Source organism: Phyllobates terribilis, unplaced genomic scaffold, assembly GCF_046119375.1.
Source record: "Phyllobates terribilis strain yellow unplaced genomic scaffold, ASM4611937v1 Scaffold_12__6_contigs__length_324123572, whole genome shotgun sequence".
NCBI classification, from domain to species: domain Eukaryota; kingdom Metazoa; phylum Chordata; class Amphibia; order Anura; family Dendrobatidae; genus Phyllobates; species Phyllobates terribilis.
Genome location: NW_027362772.1, coordinates 281,288,107 through 281,300,635, shown reverse-complemented (window position 1 = coordinate 281,300,635; position 12,529 = coordinate 281,288,107). Strand labels below are relative to the sequence as shown.

The following is a 12,529-nucleotide window of genomic DNA, read 5'->3' as shown; positions in this document are numbered from 1 at the left end:
AAAAACGCCACGTGTGAACATACCCTTACAGCTTGTTGCCTATGTTGACGGTCACTTCTGCAGCCTATCAGTGGTGGCCGGTCTCCTAGGCAAAGAGTGCAGCGCTTGCAAGCTCTTTGCTAGTGTTTTCCAAGGTTGGTTTAATCACTGGAGCTCCTCTGATGCTGCAGAGCACTGGTAAGGCGAGCGACACAACCATGCCGCCTATCTGAACTGTCAGTCATCATGAGCGCACTATTTCCCGGGAAGCAGGGGGAGTGCTGCGCTCCTGAACATCATGAAAATAACCCTCCCGTAGACTTCTCATGATACATCAGATCATGTTGGCAACACCTTTGTCAGCCTGCAGTGCACCTCACAACCACCGGGTGGCCACAAGTAGCCACATATAGCATAAGCATCTCCCGACAATATTGTGAAGAAATGTGGATTTTTTTTTAAAGCCAATCACCTGATTCAACAATCTGTGTTTTATCCATTTTTCTCACGTGAAAAAAATAATTATTCTACTCATTAAACAGTAAAATGTGGACAGGACACGGATGACATTATTGTTCTATCCATTTTATTTTTTTTATTAACTTGCTGCATTGAGTCCGGTCTGCAAGACGGATCAAAGTGGGACGCGTCTCTGTTTTTTTTTTGGGTGGACAAATAGTAAAGGTCACGCAAAAAGGCTCATTCATAGAAACGGACCAAAAAAAACGATGTGTGATGGAGCCTTAATGATCAATACGGAGCAAATTTCACCACTTTTTTTCAGCCTCATCAGTACAATGTCCAATAAGAGCAGGAGACCAAGGTGTGAAATGTCGCACGTTCATGTGGAATTTTGAGCAAAGTGCGACTTTTTATACAAATGTATTTGTTCTGCTCCATTTTTTTTTTTTTTTTTTTTTTTAGGACAGCTGTGCCCGGTGTCGTCCTAAACGCTCCCCTGCTTCTTGTCATTTTTAAGTTTTGGAGTAGGTATTTAAAAATTGGGACTGGATGGAGGACGAGAGCCATGCAAGTAGTCCTCCTGCAGGAAATCCACAGCGAAATCTGCAACAACTAGGAAAGAACTGCAGATTCTCACTTCTCTATAGAAGTCAATGGGGAAAATCAGCTACAAATTGAGTTTTCTGCAGCAGAAATTGAATTGAAATTTATGTCATATGGACTTGATGAAAACTCATCGTCGCGCCTGCTACCGGCCGCAAATGTGGCCGGAATATCTGCAGCGGCTTCATCCTGTGTGGTTATGGCTATAATAAGTACGGTAAATAATAATAAATACTATATATATATATATATATAGTAAAATATAAACATACATTAATAATATAGGTTTTTTTTAATTAATTTATTATAAGACATAAATTTAACAAAATAATGTAATAAAAAACGCATAACAATACATAAACACAATATATACATAAATATATAAATAAATATACTTGCATATATAAATATAATTAAGTATAATTACATATATATATATATATATAACATAGTAAATAATAAATAACATAATATAGTAACACATAAATATATATATATATATATAATTGAATACATAAACAATATGCATAATAAATATATTTAATATAGGGGCGTGTAGTCTGCACCACTTCTGCCCCCAAACACTGATAACAAAATATATGTAAAAAATGTTAAATATAATAAATATAAAAAAATAATAATGCATATATAAATCATAATAAAATAAATATAAATTAATAAAAAATAAATATAATAAATATAACAAAATATCTAAATAAATACATGAAATAAATATAAAAAATACTTAAATGTAATAAATACTAAAATATAACTACATAGATATATTTAAATATAATAAATCAATAGTAAATATATAAATAAAAAATATATTTCTTATTTTTATTAGATAATTATAACTAAAAATATCTAAATATATATTATGTATTTAGTATATTTAATAAATAATATAAATAATTAAAAATACATAAATATAACAAATACAATAAATCTAATTACATAAATACATATATAATAATACATAATGAATCACAATATAATACATAAATATGATCTAATAAATGAAAACATAAACAATATAATAAAAGCATAATATAGTTAGAGAGAAGGGGTGCGTAGTCAGCTCTTCAGCCCCCAAATACTAGTTAATATATAAAGAATAAAATCGACCTAATCCATAAATGGTTGTATACAGAGGGAAGGGGAGCTGCTCCTCGGGTATACAGGTATACATAACAGGCACATTATGGAGTTGCTAGTCGAGCAGTCCCATCCTCGGGTCACGTGTCCCCTCCGCTTATGTGCGCACACGTGACTCCAGTCTGCAGCTCGTCACGTGATGTCTCCCCTTCGAGGCGGGTGACGTCATCCTGGCCCCGCCCCCTGTGTTGTTGTGCTCTTCCGGCTGCTGGATGCGCGGCTCAGTTGTGGGAGAGGACGGAGAGCGCGGACACCGGGGAGAGTAGGCGGAGCGGGGCCGGAGTGCTGGATGGGGAGGACGGATGTGAGTGCTCGGTGCCGCCACCGCCGGTCCCCGCTTTGTGTTGTCTTGTGCCTCTTGCTTGTTTACCGGTTGTGTTACTGATAATGTCCTCTCCGGCTCCCCGTGGTGACACATCAGTCTGCTTGTAACGAATCACATTTTTTTTAATGATTTTCGTGAAAAATTCATGTGTGCTATTATTAATGTTTTTAATTTGTGTGAATTTTGTCAAAACTGAGGGTGACTGGTAATAAAGGATGTAGAGCCGGCGAGGAGCGGTGCGTGGGGGTCCGGCGAGGAGCGGTGCGAGGGGGCCAGTCACTAATCTGTGGTCACCAGACAGGATCCATGAGAGCCGTCACCAACCTCCCAGCATCCCGCGCTCTTCTGATTAGCTGGCCTGACGAAACGTCACATCGGTGTCATGCCGCACCGATGACATCACACTGCATCACGCCTGGCTATGCTGCACTGATGACCTCACTGCATGACCGCATCACGCCAGGCTGTGCCGCACTGATGACATCACACTGCATCACGCCAGGCTGTGCCGCACTGATGACATCACACTGCATCACGCCAGGCTGTGCCGCACTGATGACATCACACTGCATCACGCCATACTGTGCCGCACTGATGACATCACACTGCATCACGCCAGGCTGTGCCGCACTGATGACATCACACCGACCACATCACGCCAGGCTATGCTGCACTGATGACATCACACTGCATCACGCCAGGCTATGCTGCACTGATGACCTCACACCGACCACATCACGCCAGGCTGTGCCGCACCGATGACATCACACCGACCACATCACGCCAGGCTATGCCGCACCGATGACACTGCACCGACCACATCACCCCAGGCTGTACTGCACCGATGACATCACACTGCATCACACCAGACTGTGCCGCACCGATGACATCACACCGATGACATTACACCGACCGCATCACGCCACGCTGTGCCGCACCGATGACATCACACTGCATCACACCAGACTGTGCCGCACCGATGACATCACACCGACTGCATCACACCAGACTACCGCACCGATGACATTACTCCGACCACATCACGCCACGCTGTGCCGCACCGATGACATCACACTGCATCACACCAGACTGTGCCGCACCGATGACATCACACCGACCACATCACGCCAGGCTATGCTGTTGACCTCACATTGCACTGACAGCATGACACCAGGCTGTGCCACACCAATGACATCATGATGCATCGATTACATCACGCGACACTGTTGACATCACACTGCACCAGAGATGCCGGGAGGTTGGAGGCATGACCTCTCCCTTTGTCGCTCCTTTCTTTGCGTTTCTGTGTCTCTGCCGCTCTTCTCTAGTCCTCGAATTGTGACACCCGTCATTGGCATCAATGATGTGACTGTGATTGGGTCAGAGACCTGCGGTCGGTCCGTACATCGTGGGCCAGGCTCGGATCATAAAACAGAAGTGTAAATCCGACCTAGGAGTCTTTTTTTATTACTTAACCATTTCTCGGCTGTTTCGATTCCCAACAAATTTATTTGATACAAATTTAAATCCAAGTGCGGTGAAATGGTGAATATAAAAATGTAATTCCGCCTTTGTTTTTATCTACGGTGTCTATTGTGCAGTAAAAAATGACCCGGAAACCTGATTCTCCACGTCAGTACGATGATAAAGATATCGAACCTCAAACATTCTTCTTTTTATGGCTGTAACTATTCTGGGAAATCTGGTTCTGCAGATCACACTCTTGTTTCTGTGTATACATTGTAACGAAGCCTGCAGCTGCGGTGCAGAGTTTCACAAGTCAGGCCTCTGTGGCTTCTAATAGGAGGGGGAATATTGGGGTTTTGGTTCTGACCATTTAATTTGGGGCGACTTAAGCAGCAGAAGGGTCATATTGGCAAAAATTGCTTTTTGCTGCTGCTACGTTGTAATGCGAGTGGATGGGGTCACATTGCAACCGGCGAAGTAATGCGACAAGCAAGTTGCGAAAAACTGTAAGAAGAACCAATTGGATTTTTTGCAATTTGCTTGTTGTAGTCACAGAATCATGTGTGATTGCAACAACTCCATTCACCTGCATCGCGCCGCAGCTGTTTCTGCATTTAGTTCAAGATCGGACAATCTACAGGTTCTAATTTCCCAAGGGAACAAAAAAGTAAAGTTAAAAGAGTGATCAAAACCTTGTTTGTACCCCAGAATTGGATCAATAAAAACATCTGCTAGTCACGTAAAAATACAGGTCCCCATGGAGCTCTATCCATAGAACAATAAGTGACCTGTCTCAAGAAAAAAATTAAATTTTAGTATCGCTGCAATGGTTCTGACCCAGAAAATCGTGTTGCCACATTTGTCATTTTCATTGCTCAATGAAAAAATTAAACTTAAAGGGCTATTCCCATCTCCAAGATCCTATCCCAATATCTAGTAGGTGTGGCAATAATAATATTAGCAAATACCTCCAGTTAGAAATGTAGTATAGTTTTCCTGATTCGCTGTGTTGTTTATCCCATGTACAGTAGCTTAGGTATCCATGGTTACGACCAGTAACAGTTAACTTACTAGCTAACTGTCATTATATGAGTGGTCGTAACCATGATCCTAAGCTACTGCATTGCCCTGCACAACATGGGGTATGTGACATAGCGAATCAGAAGAACTATACTACATTTCTAATTGGAGGTATTTTGTTGTTATTATTACACCTACTACATATTGGGATAGGAGCTTGGAGATGGAAAGTTATCACTCTTGGAAGAAGGGGAGGAAAAAAAAGAAAATGGGACAAAAATGGCTGTGGCTGGAAAGGGGTTAATGTCTGATCCTTGACTCTCATTACCTAGGACAGGTATTGTGCGCCCCCTTCCCCCCCCCCCAGTTCTCCTCTAGACAGGACCACCATGCAGAGTAGTTTGGGTGGAGCAGTGGTCGAGCATTCACCCTCCATCTTATGGGACTTGGGGCCACCTGCGGTGGATGGTGGGGGCCTCAGTGATCAGACGATAGTTCGGGGGTCTCCTCTTGTAGCGTGTGATCTGCAGTGTATGGTTTCCGTGTCTCTGATCTTCCCGTATACTGTGCAGGACGTCGGCCGGTGACTCAGACATGCAGTCCTGTGATTGCGTAAGGTGTGGTGTGAAGTTCTGCTGATGTTGGAAGGTGCACAGGACGGCCGGAACTCCGCACTCCTCCACCTGCTGCTGCTGCTGGAAAATGCTGCCCGCCGTCTGCATCCTGCTCCTGGTATGGACGGTGGAGGGGCTCCGGGACTCTCCAACCAAAGACATCGTTCAGAAGGACGCCGAATTCAACCAGGATTATAATGACACGGTCAACAGTGACCTGCAGAACATCTATGCCTTCAATCACACCATGCTGAGGAACAAGGTAAGGACGAACATTGGAAACCAGGGTGCACTGCGGCTGCTGTTGTCAGGACCTGCTGCAGTCGGGCCATCGTAAGGGCCATGTTTCTTCCCTTCAAAATAGAGCAGGAGTCCACGTCATTGTCTGTGGGACTGAAGGAGGAAGCCGGCGCTGAACTCTCAGTCCTATAGGGGATGAAAGGAATAACAGCTGAGCATGCGGACTGCTGATCCATTCAGACATAATGCCCCTTCTGCCGACCAGCGGTCAGACCCCCCATCTAGAAATTTTCACAGACTTTGGGGATAGGTGATAACTTCTTGTAACCCCTCTAAATGCAGTTTGCTTAGCTGATTTTGGCAGGTCTGGCGCCGCTCCGATGTCAGTGCTGTCACGTGACTGTTGTGTGACCGCTGCAGCTGATCATGGATGCTGATCAGCTGCAGCTGATCATTATGTTATCACAGTGAATGTCCGTATAGTAAAGGCTGCAGCCGATGTTTGTGACTGATACATGGAAACGACATACTAGCAGTCTGCACCGCTGCTAGCTAACAATACGGTATTATATATGGTGCATGATAGGACAGGCACTGGTATAATTATACAGGGGGCCCCGGGGTTTCAGGTCCACTTGATGGAGAAAAAAAATCTGTTTTATTTTTTTATGAAGAGGAAATGCCCCCTAAATATTGTCCATTTGGGCTGATTTTTGGGAAATGCAGCTGTACTGGGATTGTGCATACAGCAGATTGCTCCCGGAGATTATAGCTCGGGATTACTATTCCGGATAATGACTTCCATTCAGCGCTGAATAAACCCGTCCTTCTGTCTGTCCTGCTGCCAGATGTCTTCTCTGCTTTAAGAGCATTTACATCTTTGGGTGCCATAGAGATTTGCTGGGAAATGTCTGAATTTATATTTCACAATATGGGGGGAATAATCGGATGACCATATTTAAAAAAAAATAAATAAAATGCTGAAACACTTCAAAGCTTAAAGCAAATTTTCTTCCCCTGAATTTTATTTTTTATAGCAGTCAGAGCTCTGCTTTTTCTAATACAGAGCTTCAAATCCCCTGCATGGACGTCCACCTGCAGGCACCAGTAGAAGGATCGAACAACCACGGCCTCGTCAATTTGTTTTTATTTTATACGGGGCAACGATCTATACTCTCCCCCCCCCACAGCGGCGGTGTTCCAGCAATGTCTGCGTTGCTGTCCCCCGTCGGTGATGTGACATTGATATTGCTGACCGGCTGCAGCCATTGGAACGAATGTCCGCTCTGACAGAATATTAATGATCTGATTGTTTGCAGCTGTCACGTGATGCATCAATGTCACGTCACTCACCAGGTATGTTCAGATATCAGTGTTGGTGAGCGCCACTTCTGTCTGTGCATCAGCCGTGACGGAGGAGGGGGCTGGCTTGGCTATTAATGAGCCGTCGTCCTTCACAAACATCAGGTTCTGATAAACAGCGGACGGTACGGATGTTGCATCTCGAATATGAATATGGGGCGCAAAGAAGCCTCCGCATCATGGTCTTCTGTAAGCCGCCGTGGTGTAGCCGGTAGATACAGGCAGGGCCAGTGTTGGACAAAGTGGGGCCCGGGGTAAAAGTGGGGTCCTAAATACTCCCATACTGCAGCATCACGCAGAAACATTCAGACTGTTACATGAGAGCGATCGACAGTATTGAAGTCGTTCGGCGCTTGTTTTCCGGCTTCTTTACACCGACTGAGGAAGAACGATGGGGACAGAACAATCACGAATAGATCAATCTGTCCCCATCCGGGATCATGTTATCGGCAGCACATCTGCAATCGGGCGATGTGCTCCCGAGAGCAAGGATTTATGTTCCACCATATACAATCCCGATGAATGAGCAGCATTTGTTCCTTCGTTGGGTGCTTGCGGACATGTTTACTCCTATGAACTTTTTTATTTTTCTATCCTCATAGCCGTATGAAGGCTTGTTTTTTGCTGGACGAGTTGGACGTTTGAATGACACCATTGACTTTACCACATAGTGCACTGGAAAACAAACAAAATTCCAAGTGTGTTGAAATTGCAAAAACAAAAAAATGCAGTTCCAAAATGTTTTTTTAATTTACCATGTTCACTATATGGTAAAACTGACCAGCTATTATGATTCTCCAGGTCAGGACGAGTACGCAGATACCAAACGTGTAGGTTCTTTTTTTGTTTAAGTGGTGAAAAAAAATTCAGAATTTTTATTTTTTGTTGCCATTTTTCGGGATCTGAGGCCGGGTGAGGGCTTATTTTTTGCGCACCGAGCTGACGTTTTTTATTAGTAACGTTTTGGGGTAGATACAATGTTTTGATCACCTGTTATTGCATTTTATTGCAATGTTGCAAATGCAAGAAAACATAATTCTGGAGATTTTTTTTTTTTTATTTCATTACACCGTTTACGGAACCGATTAATTTACTTTATATTTTAATAGATCAGACTTTGATGAACGCAGCGATATCAAATGTGTGTATTTCTTATTTATTGTTTTTAAATTGTTTTAATGCTATTATCAGTTTGGCCCCTGCAGTAGAAGCTGAGGGCCCCCAAGGGAGTAAGGGCCCTGGGCAATTGCCCATTGCCCTTCCCCTAACACCGGCCCTGGATCCAGGACGACCTGTGTATGACGTGGGCATTTCCAGCTACACTGCCTGCATTGTTCTCTCTCCAGGAAGTACACATACTGTCTTCCTTGGAGTTTCTTGCATCTTTATTAACCTTTTATTGATATTGACTTGGCAGCTGCTGCAGAAGATCTTTATTTAGGTTTGCAAGTAAATAAATGATAAATGTGAAGTAAGCAGACATTATATCGCTTTGAAGTCTTTGTTCTTTTGGTGACCTACGACTTCTCTAAATAGTAGAGAAGCATTTCAGCAATAATCACATTTCCTTCTAGACAATGTTAAGTCGCCTATAGCCGTGTTCATCCTGAACCTCTTGGTACATTCACAGCGTCTCTGCTAAAGATTGGAATCTATCTTATCTTGTAGTATTGATTTATTATCAAAGTTCCTTATATTATCAAAGAAATATACTTTCTCCACTTATGAGCCTTTTCTCCTCTTGAAATTCATCTTGGTCAAAGCATGATGGACTGCCAAATCACTGAGGAATCAGATTACAGCTTTTTATTGGTATACATGGAGAGAGGGGAAGAGAGACTGATACACAATGAGAGTGCTGCTGCTTTCTAGTATATGTTTTATCTCACTCCAGAGCTGGATTCACATCTACACTGCTCAGTACTGTTGTATAATCTCCTTTATGCTGCTCCTTCTTTTCTGAACAGAAAGGTGAGCAGGAATCCCTCCTGTCTGTGTGCGCTGTGTATAGGAGACGACATGGCAGCAGGTTTACACCCGCTAGGTTGAATTAGAGGGGAAATCTGGTGACAACAGCAGGGTATAGCATGCATGCATGACAGCTTAGTCTGAACAGTTGCCTTAAATGACAGATAAGCTATGCGCTATAAGAGGGGGACTCCTCCGTGACCCAGAAAACAACGTTTCCTGTGTTTTTTTTTTCTTAAGACTGAAGGAGTCCGAGTGTCCGTTAAGGTGCTGTCTGACCAGAAAGGACCACCGCTGCTCTTCGTTGTCCGGCAGATGGAGGCTGTCGTGTCTTTCCAAGTACCGCTGACCCTCAGGGGATTGTAAGTGGCCGCACATTATACCACGGCCCCATCTCTGTCCACTTTTTCTCTTATTTATGCTCCTAATTTCTCTGTTCACAGGTACCAGCGTAATTATCAATATCAGGATGTCGGCCGCACGCTGTGCCAACCGCCCACTCGGGCAGAGTCTAAGACAGAGTCCTTCTTCGTGGATGTCTCTACCTTGTCTGAGAAGAACGCGACCTACTTCCTGCGCGTCACTAACGTTGTCAGCTTCGTGTTGGGGTGAGGCTCTGCGTCCCGCGTGGCGCTTTAGGTCGTGTCTGTTGGGGTGCACTTCATCAGAAATTTTTTTATATATTTATAGGACTGAAGATCGGTTCAGTTTTAATGCAACGCCTGCTCAGCCTCAGGTATAAGTTGACGGGGGGGGGGGGGGGGGTTAGCACGGTTTCATGTGTGTGTGCTTGGTGTACTTACCTTGATAATTCATGTCAGAATAGCTGTATAGTTGTTTTTGAAACTTTAACCAAAATCTCCACCCATCCATCCTAATTAACAGCTCCTCAGTGTCCCTCCTCCCTGCTGTGCCTGATTGACAGCTCAATCTCTGCCCAATTGTCTTTATTGAAAGCTCCTCAGTGTCCCTCCTCTGCCTGATTGACAGCTCAATCTCTGCCCAATTGGCTTTATTGACAGCTCCTCAGTGTCCCTTCTCTGCCTGATTGACAGCTCCTCAGTGTCCCTCCTCCCTGCTGCTGATGAGATTTCTCACTGCTGAATACAAGCAGCAGTCAGTCTGTGTGGATGGAGACTGATTACACTCATGAGCTTTTTAACTTTTATAGCTGGACTCCTTTTAATATCAGGATTACACAGCAAACCTGACGTGGATTTCGCAATAAGTACACCAGCCTCCTCAGGTCTAAGAGATCTGTTTAATAATGTGTGCAGATTTTATTGTGAAATTCGGTGACAGATACTTTAACTTGTGTTTTGGGCACTGCGATCAGTCACTACAGTCAGAAAAAAAATGTTTTTTGGGGGAAGTGGACAACTACTTTAGCAAACCCTCTTTGCTGTTTGGTGGGAGCTGCACCCCTTGGTAAGCGCAGCCGCATCTTTTTTTTTTTTAAAGGTGTTTTTGACACAAACAAAATTTATCAACAGGGTAAGTGACGGATATATGAACTGTAATGTGCATGCGTGACCACCGCTCCATAAAGTGGCAGTGCGCATGCGTGACCACTGCTGGCAAAGACACTGAATTGGTGCAGTGGTCATGTGCACTACCGCTCCATTTACACAGGATTGTAGGGGCCAAATTCTGAACACCAGACACGTAGCACTGTACAAAAACCTTCCAGAAGAACATGATGCCTGACTGTGACCCGCTTGTTGGGTTTTTATTGACCTCTTTGGTTTTGCACAGTTTTACTTGATTGATTCATACAGTATCTCGATCTCTGAATATAATGTATAATACATCTTCCAAATGGTGATGACCTCCCCTGCAGCCTCCACTTTTGCTATATCCCAGGTCTCTTGTCCTTTTTGCAGTACTTTAAGTATGTTTTCCCATCGGAGGTCGACTCTGTGATTGTGAAAGTCACGTCCCCGTCTGCATTTCCTTGCTCTGTCATCTCCATACAAGATATTCAGGTACGTACCCTGGAAATATATCGCACCGATGTTCAGAAGGTCCTCAAATATAGATTTGTATTTTGCTATTTTTTTTATTTTTAATGAAGTTATGCCTTACTTTTGGTGTCCTTTTGAAATTGCATTGTTGGCCACTACATAATATAATATATCATATATAATTGGAAACGCTCTCCTTATCTTGAGACCAAAGGTCCCAATAAATAGAGTAATTTCATCTGGACCTGCTGATTTTGGAAGGATCTGTCCAGCGTCTAGTGTGGATTAGGTTCTGTCAAGGGAGATAAGCATCGAGGATAAACTGCGATGTGCCCCGAAGGGATTGATGGGCGGCGGGGGGGGATGGTATGCCCCTGAAGTTCACACAAATTTAGGTGTGCAAGATCGGAGTGTACAAATTGTGTCTTCAGAGAGGAAAATGACTAGAACTATAGCGCCACCTATTGTAAGCAGCGATCCTAAAAGTTAATATCGACCCTTTAACGAGCCTGGTCACATGACTTGGAATAAAAGCCAAACCAGAATCTCAATTTTCAGACACGTTGTTTCGGGGTGTTTGCCCCTCAGCGAAAAGTATGAGATTTGATTTGGCTAGGTGAAAGGCTCTGGACTGCGGTCGAAAGGGCAATATTTCTCCTTGTGGAGAGTGCCAAGCCTGGCATGTCAGAGTCAGGAGTCTTATAAGCTGTCCTCTCACTCTCCACAAGAAGAAACGTTACCCTTTAGACCCCAGTTCAGAGCCTCTCACCTAGCCAGATCAGATTTCATGCTTTGTACTGAGCAATACCCCGAAACACTGTCTGCAAATTGAGATTCTGGTTTGAGACTTTTATCCCAAGTCATATTGCAACATTAAAGGGCCGATATTGACTTTTCAGATCGCTTGTGGCATTAGAGTTCTAGTCCTCTTCTCTGAAGAGACAAGTTGCATATTTAATTTCCCAGAGGAGCATGCATGGCTTATAAGGCTCCTCACTCTGACATGCCAGGCTTGGCCTATCACTCTCCACAAGGAGAAACCTTACCCCTTAGACTCCGATCTCAGAGTGAAAATTCTGAGCGCCCCGACTTTCACCCAGGGTTAGAAAAGTTCTGCAGAGTTTTCGATTTTGATAATATTGTTTGCAGAGTTGGTCAGTAAGTTTCATTGTGATCGCCAAGAATTGAACAGTCTCCTTTTTTTTTCTTTTCCTTCAGTGTCCAGTATACGACCTTGATAATAACGTGGCTTTTATTGGGATGTATCAGACAATGACCAAGCAGGCGGCCATCACAGTCCAGGTAAATCTCCTTCCCTGCGAACACATTACAGCCCGCCTCCGGTCCTCTCACACCTCTATAGAGGA

The 12,529-nt window shown here is 43.7% G+C and overlaps 1 protein-coding gene across 6 annotated transcripts in view; it reads left to right on the top strand.

The window, feature by feature from the left end:
* Nucleotides 1–2,337: 2,337 nt before the first annotated feature.
* Nucleotides 2,338–12,529, top strand: part of SIDT2 (SID1 transmembrane family member 2) — a 32,545-nt gene continuing 22,353 nt past the window's right edge. For 4 of the 6 annotated variants that reach the window (XM_073657079.1, XM_073657077.1, XM_073657078.1 and 1 more), the window contains exons 1-7: nt 2,338–2,506; nt 5,587–5,890; nt 9,439–9,560; nt 9,642–9,806; nt 9,889–9,934; nt 11,082–11,183; nt 12,381–12,464. In XM_073657079.1, coding sequence (XP_073513180.1) covers nt 5,717–5,890; nt 9,439–9,560; nt 9,642–9,806; nt 9,889–9,934; nt 11,082–11,183; nt 12,381–12,464 — 693 coding nt within the window. In that variant the 5' untranslated portion in view covers nt 2,338–2,506; nt 5,587–5,716. The remainder of the gene's footprint in view (nt 2,507–5,586; nt 5,891–9,438; nt 9,561–9,641; nt 9,807–9,888; nt 9,935–11,081; nt 11,184–12,380; nt 12,465–12,529) is intronic. The other 2 variants (XM_073657081.1, XM_073657080.1) reach the window with 1 other exon arrangement.